This window comes from Globicephala melas, chromosome 6 (genome assembly GCF_963455315.2).
Source record: "Globicephala melas chromosome 6, mGloMel1.2, whole genome shotgun sequence".
Classification (NCBI taxonomy): domain Eukaryota; kingdom Metazoa; phylum Chordata; class Mammalia; order Artiodactyla; family Delphinidae; genus Globicephala; species Globicephala melas.
This window is the reverse complement of record NC_083319.1, coordinates 80796600-80818002: the sequence shown is the minus strand read 5'-3', so window position 1 is coordinate 80818002 and position 21403 is coordinate 80796600. Positions and strand designations below refer to the sequence as shown.

The following is a 21403-nucleotide window of genomic DNA, read 5'->3' as shown; positions in this document are numbered from 1 at the left end:
AAATCAGATGGAATGATGTGGTGTAAAGAGCTGTATTTATGAGACCAGGAGACCTGGCTTCCCGAAAGGCTAATTGTTTTGTGACCACAGAGAAATCGCTTCAGATGTTGGGGGTCAAACTGTTTTGAACTGCAGCTGATACATACTAAAATAGTTAAAGATACTTAAAACACAGCAGATATTTAAATCATACATTTGTTCACTGATAACTGAGAAACCTATATTGTGCCTAATCTGTGATTGTTCCTTGTGTTGAAAATATTAAGTAGCTTAATTATCCCTTGTTAAAGGGAATGCACCAAGGAGATTTCTTTGATTTCAAACATAGCACCCTGTTGAGGCTACTTGAGAAAATAGTATGTCCAGGAGTGAGTTTTGTGATAGCTGCCAAATTCTAATTTTTTTCTTATTTATTTATTTATACAGCAGGTTCTTATTAGTTACGCGTTTTATACATATTAGTGTATATATATGTCAATCCCAATCTCCCAGTTCATCCCACCACTATTAGCCCCGCTTTCCCCCTTTGGTGTCCATACGTTTGTTCTCTACATCTGTGTCACTGTTTCTGCCTTGCAAACCAGTTCATCTGTACCATTTTTCTAGATTCCACATATATGCGTTAATATACGATATTTGTTTTTCTCTTTCTGACTTACTTCACTCTGTATGACAGTCTCTAGGTCCATCCACCTCATGACAAATATCTCAATTTCGTTTCTTTTTATGGCTGAGTAATATTCCATTGTATATATGTACCACATCTTTTTTATCCATTTGTCTGTCAGTGAGCATTTAGGTTGCTTCCATGAGCTGGCTCTTGTAAATAGTGATGCAGTGAACATTGGGGTGCATATGTCTTTTTGAATTATGGTTTTCTCTGGGTATGTGGCCAGTAGTGGGATTGCTGGGTCATATGGTAATTCTATTTTTAGTTCTTTAAGGAACCTCCATACTGTTCTCCATAGTGGCTGTATCAATTTACATTTCCACCAACAGTGCAAGAGGGTTCACTTTTCTCCACACCCTCTCCAGCATTTGTTGTTTGTAGATTTTCTCAAGATGCCCATTCTAACGGTTTGAGGTGATACCTCATTGTAGTTTTGACTTGCATTTCTCTAATAATTAGTGATGTTGAGCAGCTTTTCATGTGCCTCTTGGCCATCTGTATGTCTTCTTTGGAGAAATGTCTATTTAGGTCTTCTGCCCATTTTTGGATTGGGTTGTTTGTTTTTTCAATATTGAGCTGCATGAGCTGTTTATATATTTTGGAGATTAATCCTTTGTCCGTTGATTCATTTGCAAATATTTTCTCCCATTCTGAGGGTTGTCTTTTGGTCTTGTTTATGGTTTCCTTTGCTGTGCAAAATCTTTTAAGTTTCATTAGGTCCCATTGTTTATTTTTGTTTTTATTTCCATTACTCTAGGAGGTGGGTCAAAAAAGATCTTGCTGTGATTTATGTCAAAGAGTGTTCTGCCTATGTTTTCCTCTAAGAGTTTTATAGTGTCCAGTCTTACATTTAGGTCTTTAATCCATTTTGAGTTTATTTTTGTGTATGATGTTAGGAAGTGTTCTAATTTCATTCTTTAACATGTAGCTGTCTGGTTTTCCCAGCAGCACTTATTGAAGAGGCTACCTTTTTTCCATTGTATATGCTTGCCTCCTTTGTCAAAGATAAGATGACCATATGTGCGTGGGTTTATCTCTGGGCTTTCTATCCTGTTCCATTGATCTATATTTCTGTTTTTGTGCCATTACCATACTGTCTTGATTACTGTAGCTTTGTAGTATAGTCTGAAGTCAGGGAGCCTGATTCCTCTATCTCTGTTTTTCTTTCTCAAGGTTGCTTCGGCTGTTCAGGGTCTTTTGTGTCTCCATACAAATTTTAAGATTTTTTGTTGTAGTTCTGTAAAAAATACCATTGGTAATTTGATAGGGATTTCATTGAATCTGTAGATTGCTTTGCCAAATTCTAATTGTGAGACTTTAGGGTGTTAAAAATTATTTTATATGTGCAATGTTCTAATCCAAGCAGTGATAGCCCATGTATGGAACATTGATGGAGTCAACTGGACTGTTGGACAGTGCAAACAGTTGGACTGGATGTTTGGCTAATTGTGGCCACATACTCATGCTTGGTCTTTGGGAAACATATAGTTCCACTTAATATTTGAGTAGCTCAGAAATATGGGAGTCCCAGGCCATTGAACTAGTTTGAGCAGTCACATAGCTCATCCTGAGTATTCTGAGAATGTTGGTATGTATGTGCTGCCGATTAAGAATTGATACTTTGTCAGCTTGGAGGAGGGTTGATTTATAGCTTGACTTTACCAGTATTGGTCGAAAGACATGGAGTAGCCCCCAAAAACAGGTAAACCTGATCTTGGATTGTAATCTCAGAGTGTTGAAAAGGCCATCTTCATGTGGAAGGATTGCATAATCTCTGTCTTTATATAGTAGAATCTTAGGATTAATATCAAGTGCCATTCTTCTGTTTCCCTAATCATTGCCTTATAATTCCAACAGCTTATGGAAGTGACAGGAAAAAATCAGGATGAATGCATAGTGGCTTTGCATGACTGTAATGGAGATGTCAACAAAGCTATCAATATATTGCTGGAAGGGAATTCAGACACGGTAAGTATTATTAATTGATTTGCAATGCTAAGATTTCTCTCCAGTTCCATATTACATTTTCAACTTCACCTTATTCGGGGGTGGTGGTAGAGGGGGATTATGGGTGCCATTACATATATGTTTTGAGTCCAGAAAGAACACTAACCTGAAATGACTGTTTTTGTTATGTATGTTTTCTTCATGAAGTTGTAGAATCTGAAGACTTGAAAGAGAACTTGGTCATCTACTCCAGCCTTACACAGTTGCCAAAATTATCTGGGCCTGTGGACATTTTCACCACCTGAAAAACTTCTCTTGGCTCCACAGCTCATGTTTCTTCATCTCAATTGTCACCTTTTACCACTCCTTATATCTCTAGACTAACAGAAAACCAGGATTTGCTGGTATCTCTATTTGTTTATGTGTGAATATTCTACAGACACATTTTCATGACAATCTGACAGATATATAAAATAAGAAAAAAAATTTTTTAAGCTTAATCAATTTTGAGGAATGCACATGCACACTAAAGCTCCTCCCTTTTATTTTAGGAAGGATGCAGCTAAAGCCACACCAGAGGCAGGTGTCGGCCCTAACCTTTTGATTTCTACATGGAAATTACACAGTATTTCATTTGTATTTTTTCATTGAGGAAACCAGTTCAGAGCAGATTAAAACAAATAATGATTCACCTAAGTGGGGTATAAAGATGAACACATCAAAAAGTGCCTTCCTTATCATTGTTTAGGTTTAATCGAGTTCTCGTTTTTAGGGGTAGGCTTTTTTAGGCACAGGCTGTATTAAAATGAACTACTGTGACAAGCTCAAAACTGAAATGAGTATATTTTTATTTAATAGGAAACAAGCAGAATAAAATTTGTAATTATAAAAATTAATGATAATTGGGAAAATATTTTGTTATTTGAGTATAGCAGTATTTGTGCGTAAAATTCTATGCAAGATTACACTGGTCCAGCATGATGAACTACCAAATATGTGAGTTTGTTGGGAAAATATATCATGTTAAGTGAGGAAATAAAATTTTGAAGAGTTTTTGTTTGCTGACACTTGGGCATGTATTTGCTGGGTTTTATAAACTATGGGGGATGTTCACCTCATTGCTAATGGATGCAGTGTAGAATAGTTCTCCCTTATTTTTAAAATGAACTGAAGGGCTTAACTGCTTTCTTATTAAAAAAATCACTGTGAATAAATGAAATATTTCCAAATCATTAATTGGAGGGCATATTTTCTTTTATATGGTAGAGATAGGCTTGAATACTGTTTTCCTGTTGCCTTTCCTTTAGCTCCCACAGATTCATCACTCCTTTTCTTTGGTGGCTGGGTGAATCTTTTAAGTTTTACATGATCAGCCAGTTCTATCTCAATAAAGACTTTCAACTTCCTCTCCTCATTTGGGACTGAACCTAAAGGAGGTTGTTCTAGGCTGAAAGTTACATAAAGATCTCTTTGGTTACCTTTTTTTTTAAAAAAAAATAATAAAATTTATTTATTTATTTATTTTTGGCTGCATTGGGTCTTTGTTGCTGTACGTGGACTCTTCTCTAGTAGCAGCGAGCAGGGTCTACTCTTCATTGCAGTGCACAGGCTTCTCATTGCGGTGGCTTCTCGTCGCAGAGCATGGGCTCTAGGAGCATGGACTTCAGTAGTTGTGGCACGCAGGCTCAGTAGTTGTGGCTTACTGACTCTAGAGTACAGTCTCAGTAGTTGTGGCACACGGGCTTAGTTGCTCCGCGGCGTGTGGGATCTTCCAGGACAAGGGCTGGAACATGTGTCTCCTGCATTGGCAGGCAGATTCTTAACCACTGTGCCACCAGGGAAGCCCTTTGGTTACCTCTTGAACCTAGAAGTCACACAGTTGGGGCTAGATCTGGCATGTTGTTTTCTTAAAAGGTGAGAAACTAGCATATTAGGGCCTGAATACAGACACAAAAGGCATTTGCCTGTTTGGAGATGAGAAGGCTATAGGGAAAATGGAGAGGCAGAGGGGAAGTCCTTTGAAACCCTGGTTTGTTTAGGATTACTCCATGGTCCATCTTTTCTTTCATCCTGTTTGCCTTCTTACCTTGTTGTTGTCTGCAGTAGCCATGGCTACTACTGAGGTAGGTGGGGATGGCATAGAGTGGGAGCTTGGGGAAATAACATTTACTTTATGCTTATCAGCATAGGAAAAGGCTCTGTGGTGGGACAACATATAGTATGTTGTCAGTTCAACTAGTTGCTGTAATCTTTTGTGCTCTCTGTAGCAACAGGAACCTAACAAGAGATTTGCTGTTGTTATCATCAGAGATTACAGTACGTTTATGGAGAAGAATTAAAATGGTAGGCATGCAAGCTGTAAGGCATGCGTAATTAGGTCTGAAAGATAAATGCACACACTCTTGATGATTGTCCACACTTTGAGTGGTAACTCTGAATAAATGCTCTTATTTTCGATAGACTTCATGGGAGACTGTAGGAGGGAAGAAGAAGAATTTTGGAAAAGAAAGTTCAGAAAACAAAGAGAATAGAGAGAAGAGAAGTGAGAGAGAAGTGAGCCGTGGACGCGGAAGCAACAACCGGAAAGTAAGAGGTGGCAATCGTGGGAGAGAGTGTAAGTACAGACCTTTCTCCTCACCTTTGGTTTTATTAAAATTTTCATGCATGTTGAAAAGCTGATAGAATGATCCAATGAATGCCTATAAATCCACTTTCTCAGTGCAATATTTGTTAGTATAGTTAACAGTTAGTAATGAGCTACAACTGAGTAGTTTATTAGCACCCTAACTGATACAATTTCATATTAGCACTGACCTGGGCTGTAGGTATTTGTGTTGTGTCTTAAGACCGCCTTCTGTTATGAATCAAGTGCATCGTCTAATTTTAAAGAAGGTTTTTTTGTTGGCTGGTAGCTAAAGCTGTTTATTCTTCCCCACTTACGGATACTCATGATATATGCAAGGTTTAGATTAAGAGGAAAGTTGTTGAATAGGAAAGCTTTTCTCAGTTCTCTCCATTTGACTCAGGTTTTGGCATCATTCACCCAAAACAACACTACCTCCTGTGCAGACGTACCAAAGTGGCTAAATGATGATAAATATTTAACATGTTCCTTTATAGACTTTTGCTAGTTTATTTATACCACAGATGTTTATTGAGTATCTACAGTGTAGTGGATAGTCTTCAAGTCATACAGCAATGAAGAAAACAGAAATCTTTGCCCTTCTAAAACATCTTTTAAGGGAGGTAGAGTGAGATGTAACAATAAAAAAGAGAAGTAACATTTCATATTGATATTGTAATCTTTTAATGGCATTATGTAGAAAATTATGCTCTGGGGAAAAACAAAGGCAGAGAGATGGGAATTATAGGTACGGGTTTGACAAATTTAAAGACAGTGACCAAGGAAGGCCTCACTGACAACTCACATACTTAAGCCATAGAAGAGATGAGGGGAGCAAGCTGTGCCAATATTGTTCATAAAATTTCTGTATTATACAGTCATTAATGCCAATATAGAAATAAGGAGAAGAAAAGACTGTGTTGGCATCTTCTGGACAGTAACCTGGAAAAACCTCTCTCTAACAATGATTTCCCCAAGAATTCAGTGTTTCCATGGTATTGCAGTTTGCTAATCTATGCCTTTCCAGGCTTTGAACTTAACCAATGAGCAGATTTTGTTGTGTATGGTTACATAACAAAGGTATTTTTTTTTTGGAAGTAAACTTACTTTACAGGAGGGCACGTCAAAACAGAAAATAAAGGTGGTACATCATTTTAATTTCTTTTTGAATTTTCACCTATGAATTAAGCAGGTTGTGCTGTCATTCAGTTTTTTGAGCCACGCTGGTTTGGTTTTTCTTGTTTTCCAAACCCTTTGGTTAAATTTTAACCTTTTTTTAAAAAGCCTTTTTTTGTTGAGGGGTGGAGGGAGTCTTTTTGTCCTTGTCTTTAATAGCTGTAATAGCTGTTAGTTTGATTATGTATAACGGGTGCTCTTTTTCTTCCTTAGTTAGAGGTGAAGAGAATGGAATTGATTGCAATCAAGGGGACAAGCCTTCAGACCGTGGCAAGAGAGCTCGTGGTAGAGGTAAGACAGAATAAGGCGGACGGAGATGCTTGTGATCGGGAGAAGGAGGCAGGCTGTTCATATACTCAGTACATTAAGCCATGACAGTGTACTCTGAAAGAATGGTTGATCTGAAATCTTTTGATTCATTTACTGATGCCAATGAATGAAGTGTTTGGATTATGTAATTTTGAGGAAACCTATTGGTTGTTTTCAAATGAGCTGAGAAAGGCCCTTTCTATGAATAATTTAAAACTTGAAGCTCTGACCAAAAAGTTATTAATTCTCCTATGTTGGACTTTACCCATAGTAAAGTGTTTTACCATATGATGCTTTTTTGTTTGTTTCTAATGTTTATTTATGTATTTATTTATTTGGCTGCATTGGGTCTTAGTTGCAGCACACGGGTACGCGGGCCTCTCACCGCTGTGGCCCCTCCCGTTGCGGAGCACAGGCTCCGGACGCGCAGGCTCAGCAGCCATGGCTCACGGGCCCAGCCGCTCGGCGGCATGTGGGATCTTCCCAGACCGGGGCACGAACCCGTGTCCCCTGCATCGGCAGGCGGACTCCCAACCACTGTGCCACCAGGGAAGCCCTTCTTTTTGTTTTTTAAAGGAAATCCTTGGTAACCAACAACTGCTTTTTTTTTTTTCTTTAAGGTTTAATTTTGGGACTTCCCTGGTGGTGCAGTGGTTAAAAATCCACCTGCCAATGCAGCGGACACGGGTTCAAGCCCTGGTCCGGGAAGATCCCACATGCCGCAGAGCAGCTAAGCCCATGCGCCCCAACTACTGAGCCTGCGCTCTAGAGCCTGCGAGCTACAACTACTGAGCCCGGGTGCCACAGCTACTGAAGCCCGCACTCCTAGAGCCCGTGCTCCGCAACAAGAGAAGCCAGCACAATGAGAAGCTCAAGCACCGCAACGACGAGTAGACCCTGCTCGCCGCAACTAGGGAAAGCCCGCGTTCAGCAACGAAGACCCACAGCAGCCAAATAAATAAAATAGAATAAAATAAATTTATTTTAAAAAGGTTTAATTTTATTTATTTTTGGCTGCGTTGGGTCTTTGTTGCTGCACACAGGCTTCCTCTAGTTGCGGTGAGGAGGGGCTACTCTTCGTTGCAGTGCGTGGGCTTCTTATTGGCGTGTCTTCTCTTGTTGCGGAGCACGGGCTCTAGGAGTGCGGGCTTCAGTAGCTGTGGCACCCGGGCTCAGTAGTTGTAGCTCTTTCTGACTTACTTCACTCTGTATGACAGACTCTAGGTCCATCCACCTCACTACAAATAACACAATTTCGTTTCTTTTTATGGCTGAGTAGTATACCATTGTATATATGTGCCACATCTTCTTTATCCATTCATCTGCTGATGGACACTTAGGTTGCTTCCATGCCCTGGCTATTATAAATAGTGCTACAGTGAACATTGTGGTACATGACTCTTTTTGAATTATGTTTCTCAGGGTGTACACCCAGTAGTGGGATTGCTGGGTCATATGGTAGTTCTATTTTTAGGTTTTTAAGAAACCTCCATAGTGTTCTCCATAGTGCTGTATCAACTTACATTCCCACCCACAGTGCAAGAGGGTTCCCTTTTCTCCACACCCTCTCCAGCATTTACTGTTCATAGATTTTTTGATGATGGCCGTTCTGACTGGTGTGAATTGATACCTCATTGTGGTTTTGATTTGCATTTCTCTAATAATTAGTGATGTTGAGCATCCTTTCATGTGTTTGTTGGTAATCTGTATATCTTCTTTGGAGAAATGTCTATTTAGGTCTTACACCCTTTTTTCATTGGGTTGTTTGTTTTTTGGATATTGAGCTGCATGAGCTGCTTGTATATTGGAGATTAATTCTCTGTCAGCTGCTTTGTTTGCAAATATTTTCTCCCATTCTGAGGGTTGTCTTTTCTTCTTGTTTATGGTTTCCTTTGCTATGCAAAAGCTCTTAAGTTTCATTAAGTCCCATTTGTTTATTTTTGTTTTTATTTCCATTTCTCTAGGAGGTGCGTCAAAAAGGATCTTCTGTGATTTATGTGATAGAGTGTTCTGCCTGTGTTTTCCTCTAAGAGTTTTATAGTGTCTGGCCTTACATTTAGGTCTTTAATCCATTTTGAGTTTATTTTTGTGTATGGTGTTAGGGAGCATTCTAATTTCTTTTACATGTAGCTGTCCAGTTTTCCCAGCACCACTTATTGAAGAGGCTGTCTTTTCTCCATTGTATATTCTTGCCTCCTTTGTCAAAGATAAGGTGACCACATGTGCGTGGGTTTATCTCTGGGCTTTCTATCCTGTTACATTGATCTATATTTCCGTTTTTCTGCCAGTACCATACTTTCTTGATTACTGTAGCTTTGTAGTACAGTCTGAAGTCAGGGAGCCTGAATTCTCCATCTCCGTTTTTCTTTCTCAAGATTGCTTTGGCTATTCGGAGTCTTTTGTGTTTCCATACACATTGTGAAATTGTTCGTTCTAGTTCTGTGGAAAAATGCCATTGGTAGCTTGATAGGGATTGTATTGAATCTGTAGATTGCTTTGGGTAGTATAGTCATTTTCACAATGTTGATTCTTCCAATCCAAGAACATGGTATATCTCTCTGTTTGTATCATCTTTAATTTCTTTCATCTTTGTCTTATAGTTTTCTGCATACAGGTCTTTTGTCTCCTTAGGTAGGTTTATTCCTAGGTATTTTATTCTTTTTGTTGCAGTGGTAAATGGGATTGTCTTCTTAATTTCTCTTTCAGATTTTTTGTCATTAGTGTATAGGAACGCAAGACATTTCTGTGTATTAATTTTGTATCCTGCAGCTTTACCAAATTCATTGATTATCTCTAGTAGTTTTCTGGTGGCATCTTTAGGATTATCTATATATAGTATGTCATCTGCAAACAGTGACAGTTTTACTTTTTCTTTTCTGATTTGTATTCTTTTATTTCTTTTTCTTCTCTGATTGCCGTGGCTAGGACTTCCAAAACTATTTTGAATAATAGTGGAGAGTGGACATCCTTGTCTTGTTCCTGATCTTAGAGGAAATGCTTTCAGTTTTTTACGATTGAGAATGATATTTGCTGTGGGTTTGTCTTATATGGCCTTTATTATGTTGAGGTGGGTACTCTCTATGCCCACTTGCTTGAGAGTTTTTATCATAAATATGGGTGTTGGATTTTGTCAAAAGCTTTTTCTGTGTCCATTGAGATGATCATATGGTTTTTTCTTCTTCAATTTGTTAATATGGTGTATCACATTGATTGATTTGCATATATTGAAGAATCCTTGCATCCCTGGGATAAAATCCCACTTGATCATGGTGTATGATCTTTTTAATGTGTTGTTGGATTCTGTTTGCTAGTATTTTGTTGAGGATTTTTGTATTTATATTCATCAGTGATATTGGTCTGAAATTTTCTTTTTTTGTAGTATTTTTGTCTGGTTTTGGTATCAGGGTGATGGTGGCCTCGTAGAATGAGTTTGGGAATGTTCCTCCCCCTGCAGTTTTTGGAAGAGTTTGAGAGGATGGGTGTTAGCTCTTCTCTAAATGTTTGATAGAATTCACCTGTGAAGCCATCTGGTCCTGGACTTTTCTTTGTTGGAAGATTTTTATTCCCAGTTTCAATTTCATTGCTTGTGATTGGTCTGTTCATACTTTCTAAGAATTTGTCCATTTCTTCCAGGTTGTCCATTTTATTGGCATAGAGTTGCTTGTAGTAGTCTCTTAGGATGCTTTGTATTTCTGCGGTGTCTGTTGTAACTTCCCCTTTTTCTTTTCTAATTTTATTGATTTGAGTCCTCTCCCTCTTTTTCTTGATGAGTCTGGCTAAAGGTTTATCAATTTTGTTTATCTTCTCAAAGAACCAACTTTTAGTTTTATTGATCTTTGCTGTTGTTTTGTTTCTATTTCATTTATTTCTGCTCTGATCTTTATGGTTTCTTTCCTTCTACTAACTTTGGGTTTTGTTTGTTCTTCTTTCTCTAGTTCCTTCAGTTGTAAAGTTATATTGTTTGTTTGAGATTTTTCTTGTTTCTTGAGGTAGGATTGTATTGCTATGAATTTCCCTCTTAGAACTGCTTTTGCTGCATCCCATAGGTTTTGGATCGTCATGTTTTCATTGTCATTTGTCTCTGGGTAATTTTTTATTTCCTCTTTGATTTTTTCAGTGATATCTTGGTTATTTAGTAACATATTGTTTAGCCTCCATGTGTTTGTGGTTTTTACTTTTTTTTCTCTGTAATTTATTTCTAATCTCATAGCGTTGTGGTCAGAAAAGATGCTTGTTATGATTTCAATTTTCTTAAATTTACCGGGGCTTGATTTGTGACCCAGCATGTGATCTATCCTGGAAAATGTGCTGTGGTCACTTGAGAAGAAAGTTAATCTGCTGTTTTCAGATGGAATGTCCTATAAATATCAATTAAATCTATCTGGTTTTTTGTGTCATTTAAAGCTTGTGTTTCCTTATTAATTTTCTGTCTGGATGATCTGCCCATTTGTGTAAGTGGGGTGTTAAAGTCCCCCAGTATTATTGTGTTACTGTTGATTTCATCTTTTATGGCTGTTGGCATTTGCCTTATGTATTGAGGTGCTCCTATGTTGGGTTCATATATATTTATAATTGTTATATCTTCTTCTTGGATTGATCCTTTGATCATTATGTAGTTTCTTTCCTTGTCACTTGTAACATTCTTTATTTTAAAGTCTATTTTATCTGATAATTAGTATTGCTACTCTAGCTTTCTTTTTCCATTTGCATGGAATATCGTTTTCCATCCCCTAACTTTCAGTCTGTATGTGTCCCTTGGCCTGAAGTGGGTCTCTTGTAGAGAGCATTTATATGGGCCTTCTTTTTGTATCCATTCAGCGAGCCTGTGTCTTTTGGTTGGAGCATTTAATCCATTCACATTTATGGTAATTATTGATATGTATGTTCCTATTACCATTTTCTTAATTGTTTTGGGTTTGTTTCTTGTAGGTCTTTTTCTTCTCTTGTGTTTTCCACTTAGAGAAGTTCTTTTAGCATTTGTTGTAGAGTTGGTTTGGTGGTGCTGAATTCTCTTAGCTTTTGCTTGTCTGTAAAGCTTTTGATTTCTCCGTCGAATCTGAATGAGATGCTTGCCGGGTAGAGTAATCTTGGTTGTAGGTTCTTCCCTTTCATCACTTTAAATATATCGTGACACTCCCTTCTGCCTTGTAGAGTTTCTGCTGAGAAATCAGCTGTTAACCTTAATGGGAGTTCCCTTGTATGTTATTTTTCCTTGTTGCTTTTAATAATTTTTGTCTTTAATTTTTGTCAATTTAATTACTGTGTGTCTTGGCATGTTTCTCCTTGGGTTTATCCTGCTTGGGACTCTCTGCGCTTCCTGGACTTGGCTGGCTATTTTTTTACCATGTTAAGGAAGTTTTCTACTCTCATCTCTTCAAATGTTTTCTTGGGTCCTGTCTCTCTCTCTTCTTCTTCTGGGACCCCTATAATGCAAATGTTAGTGCATTTAATGTTGTCCCAGAGGTCTTTTAGGCTGTCTTCATTTTTTTCCTTCTTTTTTCTTTATTCTGTTCTGCGGCAGTGAATTCCACTATTCTATCTCCGAGGTCATGTATCTGTTCTTCTGCCTCAGTTATTCTGTTGTTTCCTTCTAGTGTATTTTTCATTTCAGTGATTGTATTGTTCGTCTCTGTTTGTTAATTCTTCTAGGTGTTTGTTCTTTAATTCTTCTAGGTCTTTGTTAAACATTTCTTGCATCTTCTCGATCTTTCCCTCCATTCTTTTTCCAAGGTCCTGGATCATCTTCACTATCATTGTTCTGAAATCTTTTTCTGGAAGGTTGCCTATCTCCACTTTATTTAGTTGTTTTTCTGGGGTTTTATCTTGTTCCTTCATCTGGTAACAAAGTCCTGTGCCTTTTCATTTTGTCTGTCTTTCTGTGAATGTGGTTTTTGTTCCACAGGTTGCAGTATTGTAGTTCTTCTTGCCTCTGGTGGATGAGGCTATCTAAGAGGCTTGTGCAAGCTTCCTCATGGGAGGGACTGGTGTTGGGTAGACCTGGGTGTTGCTCTGGTGGACAGAGCTCAGTAAAATTTTAATCCATTTGTCTGCTGATGTGTGGGGCTGAGTTCCCTCCCTGTTGGTTGTTTGGCCTGAGGTGACCCAGCACTGGAGACTCTGGGAGGGCTCATGCCAAGGAGTATTTCTGAGAACTTCTGCTGCCAGTGTCCTTGTCCTCACAGTGAGCCACAGCCACCCCCTGCCTCTGCAAGAGACCCTCCAACAGTAGCAGGTAGGTCTGCTTCAGTCTCCTATGGGGTCACTGCTCCTTCCCCTGGGTCCTGATGTGCACACTACTTCGTGTGTGCCCTCCAAGAGTGGAGTCTCTTTTTACCCCAGTCCTGTCAAAGTCCTGCAATCAAATCCCGCTAGCCTTCAAAGTCTGATTCTCTAGGAATTCCTCCTCCCATTGCCTGACCCCCAGGTTGGGAAGCCTGACGTGGGGCTCAGAACCTTTAGTCCAGTGGGTGGACTTCTATGGTATAAGTGTTCTCCAGTTAGTGATTATGTGATTTGATTTTATTGTGATTGTGCCCCTCCTACTGTCTCATTGCGGCTTCTCCTTTGTCTTTGGATATGGGGTATCTTTTTTGGTGAGTTGCAGTGTGTTCCTGTTGATGATTGTTCAGCAGTTAGTTGGGATTCCAGTGCTCTCGCAAGAGGGAGTGAGCACATGTCCTTCCACTCCACCATCTTGAATCAGTCTTGGTCCTTTTTTTTTTTTAAATCCACTTTATATATAGTAGTGTATATATGTTAATTGTACCCCCCCCCCACCTCCTTATGTTTCCTTTTTTTTTTTTTTTTTTTTTGGCGATACACAGGCCTCTCCCTGTTGTGGCCTCTCCCGTTACAGAGCACAGGCTCTGGACGCACAGGCTCAGCGACCATGGCTCACGGGCCTCACCGCTCCACAGCGTGTGGGATCTTCCCAGACCGGGGCACAAACCCGTGTCCTCTGCATCGGCAGGTAGACTCTCAACCACTGCGCCACCAGGGAAGCCCTACTTTTTTTTTTTTTTTTTTAAAGAATTTTTTGATGTGAACCAGTTTTAAAGTCTTTATTGAATTTGTTACACTATTGTTTCTGTTTTATGTTTTGGTTTTTTGGCCGTGAGGCATGTGGGGTCTTAGTTCCCTGACCCGGGATTGAACCCTCACTCCCTGCATTGGAAGGTGAAGTCTTAGCCACTGGACCTTCAGTGGAAGTCCCCTGATGTTTACTTTTTTTTTTTCAATTTATTTTAATTTATTTTTGACTGCATTGGGTTTTTGTTCCTGCTTGCACGGCATTTCTCTAGTTGTGGCCAGCGGGGGCTACTCTTCGTTGCGGTGTGCGGCTTCTCATTGCGGTGGCTTCTCTTGTGCGGAGCATGGGCTCTAGGTGTGCGGGCTTCAGTAGTTGTGGCATGCAGGCTTAGTAGTTGTGGCTTGCGGGCTCTAGAGCGCAGGCTTAGTAGTTGTGGCGTGTGGGCTTAGTTGCTCTGCGGCATGTGGGATCTTCCTGGACCAGGGCGTGAACCCACGTCCCCTGCATTGGCAGGCGGATTCTTAACCACTGGGCCACCAGGGAAGCCCCCTTATGTTTACTTTTAAGGAAGGTTGTAAAGTAGTGGGTAAGGGACTCAGGTTGACTTTTTGTTTTTTTTTTTTTGGCTGTGTTGCGTGGCTTGTGGGATCTTAGTTCCTGGACTAGGGATTGAACCCCAAGCCCTGGCAGTGAAAGCGCCAAGTCCTAACCATTGGACTGCCGGGGAATTCCCAGATTGACTGTTTATAAACCCAGTTAGATGTTAAAAAAAAATCAGTCCACCCTCTTCCACATATATGTAAACTCTAGTGAGGTGTAATTTTTATATTATTAGCTGATATTTAAACATGTTTAAACAAGCTGTTCAAGAGTAGTGGTCTGTGTCTAGGGATTTCTTAGAATCATTATCCCAAGTTCAACACAGGGCAAGAAGAGAGAAAGCATTCAGTACCCAGTATGCACAAAAACAGTTACTTTGCTTGGTGAATATTAGTAAAGTACAGTTTGATAATAAGTGAATAGTGGTGCAAGACAAATAATTTGTCCCTTTCATAATTAAAAGATGTGTCCTTTGTTTTATGTGTTTAATATGTCCCTTTCCAGAAGTTTGGTTGTAAGTTATTTAATGTCTTAATCTACGCTCTCATGGTGTGTTGAATTAACCTTAAAACTGTTGATTGTACTATCCCTTTCCAGTTATTTGTGATCTGTTGGGTAGTATGCAGATTTTAAAATGCATCCTTAAAAAACAAGTACATGGTTTAAAGTGTGTACTTTAAAAATGATTCTTTGAGGTCTCCATTGCCTTTATTCTTTAATTTTGACCATACTCGTGGGCAGCTGTTGCTGACTTCACGTTGGCTCTCCCTCAGAACAGTAATCTATGTTCATGATAAAATTAGCTAAAATGTTAAGCTGCTAAAATTTTAATAAATCACCCCTTTCCTCTTTAATTTTTGCCTTATCTACACAGTGTTAGCATAAAGAGTATTATGAAACAGCATGGATTTAATATGCTAATGTACATTTTTTTTGTAATTTATGTTAAGAATTTGGTAATCTCTGTATTAAATAAAAAATCATATATATAAAATGGGAGTATATTTTACTCCCATTTCATGGAAAGTATAAACTGTAGCAAATGAAATAAAATTAAGTTCCATTTATACACCTAGTTTTTCTGTACCTTTCCCTGAATGTTTTCTCTGTATTGGGAGGAGCAAGAATCAGTGTGACACTTGTAACAGATCATTCTTCTATGATTCATTTAAAGTTTGTGGAAAGGTAGCTTGTGAGTTGTGTGTTTTTGTGAGAAAACAGCCTCTTCAGAAGAGGAGAATAACAGCTGTGCTAGGCTATCGTTAGTGTTCTGGGCTTTGCTTTTTGGAAAGTAAGCCTAGTAGTTGGTGTGAAAACCTTCGGAAATTTATAAATGTTGACTATTCATAGATACTTGGCTATCAAATAATACTGTGTTTTGTGTACAAAATGTGGAATTTAATTGATATTTATAAAGTATCTAATCCTGAGTCTAGATTGAAGACCATGTTAATAATCTGTGAGATTGGGAGTATTCTTTTTTTTTTTTTTATTGGAGCATGGTCTATTAACAATGTTGTATTAGTTTCAGGTATACAGCAAGGTGATTCAGTTATACATATACGTGTATGTATTCTTTTTTTTTTTTTTTTTTTCTTTTTTGCGGTACGCGGGCCTCTCACCACCGCAGCCTCTCCCGCTGCGGAGCACAGGCTCCAGAGGCGCAGGCTCAGCGGCCATGGCCCACGGGCCCAGCCTTTCTGCGGCATGTGAGATCCTCCCGGACCGGGGCACCAAACCCGCGTCCCCTGCATCGGCAGGCAGACTCCCAACCACTGCGCCACCAGGGAAGCCCATGTATCTATCCTTTTTCAAATTGTTTTCCCGTTTATTTCCCGTTTATTTTACTGCATATTGAGCAAAGTTCCCTGTGCTATACAGTAGATCCTTGTTGGTTATCTATTTTAAATATAGTAGTGTGTACATGCCAATCTCAAACTCAGATTGGGAGTATTCTTGATAAAGTTCTTCATCATGTGCCATGTTAGTTAGTAAAAAAATAATATAATTCTGTGTTCCAGGATGAAACTACTTGGCTTTTGTGTAAGAAGTTACAATATAATCAAGCCACTCAGCTAACTTTTTTTTTTTTTAATTTTTATTTTTGGCTGCGTTGGGTCTTCATTGCTGCACGTGGGCTTTCTCTAGTTGCGGCAAATGGGGGCTACTCTTCGTTGTGGTGCACGGGCTTCTCATTGTGGTGGCTTCTCTTGTTGCGGAGCATGGGCTCTAGGTGCGCAGGCTTCAATAGTTGTGGCACACAGGTGCAGTAGTTGTGGCTCACAGGCTCTAGAGCACAGGCTCAGTAGTTGGCGCACATGGGCTTAGTTGCTCCATGGCATGTGGGATCTTCCTGGACCAGTGCTCAAACCCGTGTCCTCTGCATTGGCAGGTGGATTCTTAACCACTGCGCCACCTGGGAAACTAATTTATGAATATGGTCTATATAATATAACTGAAAGTTTAATTGTTGAGCACCTACTGGGTGCTGACATTCTAGTTTTAATTCTTGAATTTTCTATAATGCCTTCTCGGGTCATGGTACAAAAAGTATTTTACAAAATGCAATGCTCTAAAATAAGTTGCTGAACAACTAGGTTATTTCCTGTAATTGAATAGTAATATTATTATTATGCCTCTAAATATGAGTCCATGAAAAAAAATCCATGTTTATGACATTGGGGTTACATATCAGTCTTTAACGCAACAACTGATACTTAGGTACCTATTATATTGTTGAAGATACTGCTGTGCATAAGACATGGTTCCTCACATCCTTAGTGGGGAAGGAGGAGAGACAATCAAGTAAAAGCACTGTTCGACTTACTTAAGAAAGTGATTGGTGACGTGATCAACTGCCAATAGGGTTTCCTTTAGATGGACCTAGGGAGGTCTCTGAGGAGATGGGATTTAAAGTGAGGAGGAAGAAAGCCATGTGAAAATCTGGGTAGGAACATTCTGTGTAGAAGGATCAGCTTAGCTAGTGCAAACATGAAGAACAACTTAGATTTTTCACAGAATAAAATGTATTCACTGGAATATAAAATATACATATAAGTGCTTAGGGTGCAGTTTTAACATTTTACTTTGAAATAAAAAAGTACAGCAGAATTTTGCATAGTGTTTACCCAGAGTCCCCAAGCTTTAATATTTTGCTACATTTGCTATATTTCCTCTCTGTATGTACATATTACTGTTTTTTTCTGAAACCCTTGTGTGTTCATTTCAAACATAATGCCATTTTACCCCTTAATATTTTAGTGTGTAACTCTTATGAAAAAATATATTGTCTTAAAGAGCTACCTTAAAATGATAAAATCACGAAATTACCATCGATACAATGTATAGGCCTTATTCAAAAATTTCCAGTTATCCTGCTAATGTTCTTTATAACAAAAAGCAAATATTCTGGTCCAGGATCCAGTCTGGGATCACACACAGTATTTAGTTCCCATGTCTGTGTAGTGTCCTTCAATCTAGAATAGTTTATCAATCTGGAATAGTCTTTCTTTGTCTTTCATGCCCTTGACACTTTGGAAGTATCTCTTTTGTAGAATGTCCTTGATTAGCAAACTGAGAAGTTTCCTCATGATTAGATTCATGTTACCAGTGTTTGGCCGGAATGCCACAGAATGATATAGCTGTACCTTATGTTAGAGGGTACATGATGCAGATTTATCCCATTGCTAGTGATGTTACCTTTGATTACTTAAGGAAAGTGGTTTCTGCTAAGTTTCTCCTTTGTAAAGTTACTCCTTCATTCTTTGTAATTAATACATATTTTTGGGGGGGAGTGCTCTGAGACTGTGTAAATAACCATTTTCCCATCAGACTTTTATTCACTGGTATTAGAATCCATTAATTCTTTCCTGAAATAATTATTGTGACACATTTATAATCAGACTTATTTGCTAAGGAAAAGCTAATATATGAGATATGAGGATAAGACTCGAAATAAGATCTCTTTCTCACTGAGTCCCTGCGGCATTTGCTGTTGTCATTTGACTCATTTACGCTACTTTGTGATTGGGGAAGACGTATTCCTATCTCTGTGGATAAACCCTGACCCAGGGACAAAGAGGCACAACTTGCCTGAGTCCTAAGTCTCTGAGCCACAAGCCCCAGAGTGCCCTGTTCTCTTTGTGGGCTGAACAGGTCTCTGGGCAGGTGGGCAGCTTGTGGTCAACACAGCAACCATCTTGATCATTGAACCAGCCCTGAAAATCTGGGAACTTTTGTCTGTACAAAAAAACTTTAGAACTACTCAGTATCTTAAAGATCATGACCCAGAGTGTGCAGTGATAAATTCAAGAGCCCACAGTTTCTGGTGCATTTGGCTGTTATCAAAGCCCTGCTTACAGTCTCCTGGGGGTGAAGGAAAGGGATTGCTTTCTATCTTCTTATTTTTCTTTAGGTTGCACATGTTCAGCCCCAGGGGGGATATCTGTTCTTTAGATTTGCCTTCTCCACTAGAGGTGGTTAGCTGTTCTCTGTGTTTTGGCTTTTCTCAAGGGAAATGGGCAACTTTTCTACTCTGGCTCTCAGTGTAAGACATAAATATTAAACAATTAAAAACTTGAGCAATTATTCAACATAGATGTAGTGCAGAGTCACTAGATAGACCTCTATGAGTAAAGGTTTAGCATTTATCATAACATTGGTTTATTCTTTATGATAATTTACTTTAATGTTGTTTTTCTCAATTATAAGAACCCAGGTCTCTCTTCCGAGCTGTTAGGTGAAAACAGCTATTTGTACCAGATAACAGTATAGGAAAATGTATATACACAGATAACAATGTTACTGGTAGTGTAACTAGCCAGGTGAATAGGAAAGAACAATTTTGTTAGCTTGCTAAAATGTACATGAAGATGGATTTGATTTTTTAAAATCTACTTAAGATAATTGGCTTGTTTGTGTTTCATACTTGGGTGCGGCTACTGCTCTCTGGAGACATGGAGATATTTAGTTGATACTGACTTTTTCCAGGGGACTTGCAGGATTTCTTGAATTTTTGGCCTGAGGTTATGTTTTTCTTTTATAAATTCCTTTCTTCTCTTTCATGTACATCTTGCTTTCTGGCTCAAGTATTAGATAATTGTTTAATGATTTTTTAGCAGAATCCTTTTTAAAAAATTGCCCCTATTTTCTTAATACTTAACCACTGTTAAATATTCCTTTTGTCACACAGTTTGCCACTGAATGGGTGCACATGAATGCACTTAATCAAGAGCAGTTGTGTTGTTTCTGTTTTCTTCACTGGTAACAGTGTTTATTATCGCCCTCTAAAATTTCTTGAGATGTAATTTACATACTGTACAATTCACCCATTTACATTGCATAATTCAGTGGTTTTTAGTATATTTTTAGAATTATGCAGCCATCACCATAATCAATTTCAGAACATTTTCATCACCTCAAAAAGAATATCCCATACCCTTTAAGTATCAATTTCCAATTCCTTCATCACCTCCCCCTCCCCTCGCCATCCCAGCAGTAAACAACTGGTAATCTACTTCCTGTGTTTATAGATTCTCCTGTTCTGGACGTATGATATGTAAATGGAATCTATCAATATGTGCTCTTTTGTGACTGGCTTCTTTGACCTAGCTTAATGTTTTAAAGATTCATTGATGTTCTACCACATATCAGCACAATGTTGTAGCATGTATAAGTACTTCATTTCTTTTTATAGCCAAATAATATTCCATTGTATGGACATACTAAAGTTTGTTTGCTTTTTTTTTTTTTTTTTACAGTTAAGTGTTTTATGTCCTGTGAATTCGTTTTCTTACATGATGACTCTCCTCCCCCCACCCTACCACCTCTCTTAACTGTAAGGAGTCTTGCCAAAACTTGGTCATTGAAAGATTTCTTCTTAGAGTTAAGTTTGTTTTTTTTTAAACCCAAGTTTCCAACCTTCTTTTAGACTTACCCGAAGTCTTACCTTTGCCTTTCGACAGTGTTAAAATAGATAGTAGCCACTAATATGCATTATTAGAATTCTTCCACTTTTTAGGACATTTCCCTGTATTCCCCTGTCTCTGGGGATAGGGTAGATTTTTGTTAAGACCATATCTTTTAATAGTTTAATTTGAACTACTGGATAAGTTAACTGTACATGATTAAATATACATTTAGTTATACTAGCATGGCTAACATATCCCTTGGCAACCACCTTTTTCTGAATTTTAGTACTCTTACATACCTCATATAAGTGGAATCATGAAATATTTGTCCTTTTGTGATTGGCTTGTTTCACTTAGCAAAATGTCCTCAAGGTTCATCCACATTGTAGCATTTGTCAGAATTTCCTTCTGTTTTTTCCTTTTTTTATAATTTATTTATTTTATTTTTGGCTGCATTGGGTCTTCGTTGCTGCGTGCAGGCTTTTCTCTGGTTGTGTCGAGCGGGGACTACTCTTTGTTGTGGTGTGTGGGCTTCTCATTGTGGTGGCTTCTCTTATTGCGAAGCACAGGCTCTAGGCGCACGGGCTTCAGTAGTTGTGGCATGTGGACTCAGTAGCTGTGGCTCGCAGGCTCAGTAGTTGTGGCGCATGGGCTTAGTTGCTCTGCAGCACGTGGGATCTTCCCGGACCAGGGCTCGAACCCGTGTCCCCTGCATTGGCAGGCAGATTCTTAACCACTGTGCCACCAGGGAAACCCCTTCCTTCCTTTTTAAGGCTGAATAATATTACATTGTATGTATATACCACATTCATTCATCAGTGGACACTTAGGTTGATTCTACCTTTTGGCTATTATGAGTAAGGCTGCTATGAACGTGAACATGGGTGTACAAGTATCTCTTCAAGACCCTATTTTCAAATTCTCTTGGATACGTATACCCACAAGTGGAATTGCAGGATCATATAATTCTTTTTTTTTTCTTAAAAATTTTTTTTTTAATTTTATATTGGACTACAGTTGATTTATAATGTTGTGTTAGTTTCAGGTGTACAGCAAAGTGCTTCAGTTATACCTATACATGTATCTATTCTTTTCAAATGCTTTCCCATTTAGGTTATTACAGAATATTGAGCAGAGTT

The 21403-nt window shown here is 38.7% G+C and overlaps 1 protein-coding gene across 6 annotated transcripts in view; it reads left to right on the top strand.

Moving 5' to 3' along the window:
• UBAP2 (ubiquitin associated protein 2) overlaps positions 1 to 21403 on the top strand; it is a 125117-nt gene that overhangs the window by 57400 nt on the left and 46314 nt on the right. For 3 of the 6 annotated variants that reach the window (XR_011377547.1, XM_070045752.1, XM_070045751.1), the window contains exons 4-7: positions 2528 to 2638; positions 5078 to 5231; positions 6630 to 6707; positions 12823 to 12957. Coding sequence is in view for 5 of the 6 variants with exons in the window: in XM_070045752.1 (XP_069901853.1) it covers positions 2528 to 2638; positions 5078 to 5231; positions 6630 to 6707; positions 12823 to 12957 (478 nt within the window). In the remaining variant the exon portion in view is untranslated. The remainder of the gene's footprint in view (positions 1 to 2527; positions 2639 to 5077; positions 5232 to 6629; positions 6708 to 12822; positions 12958 to 21403) is intronic. The other 3 variants (XM_070045754.1, XM_070045753.1, XM_060301051.1) reach the window with 1 other exon arrangement.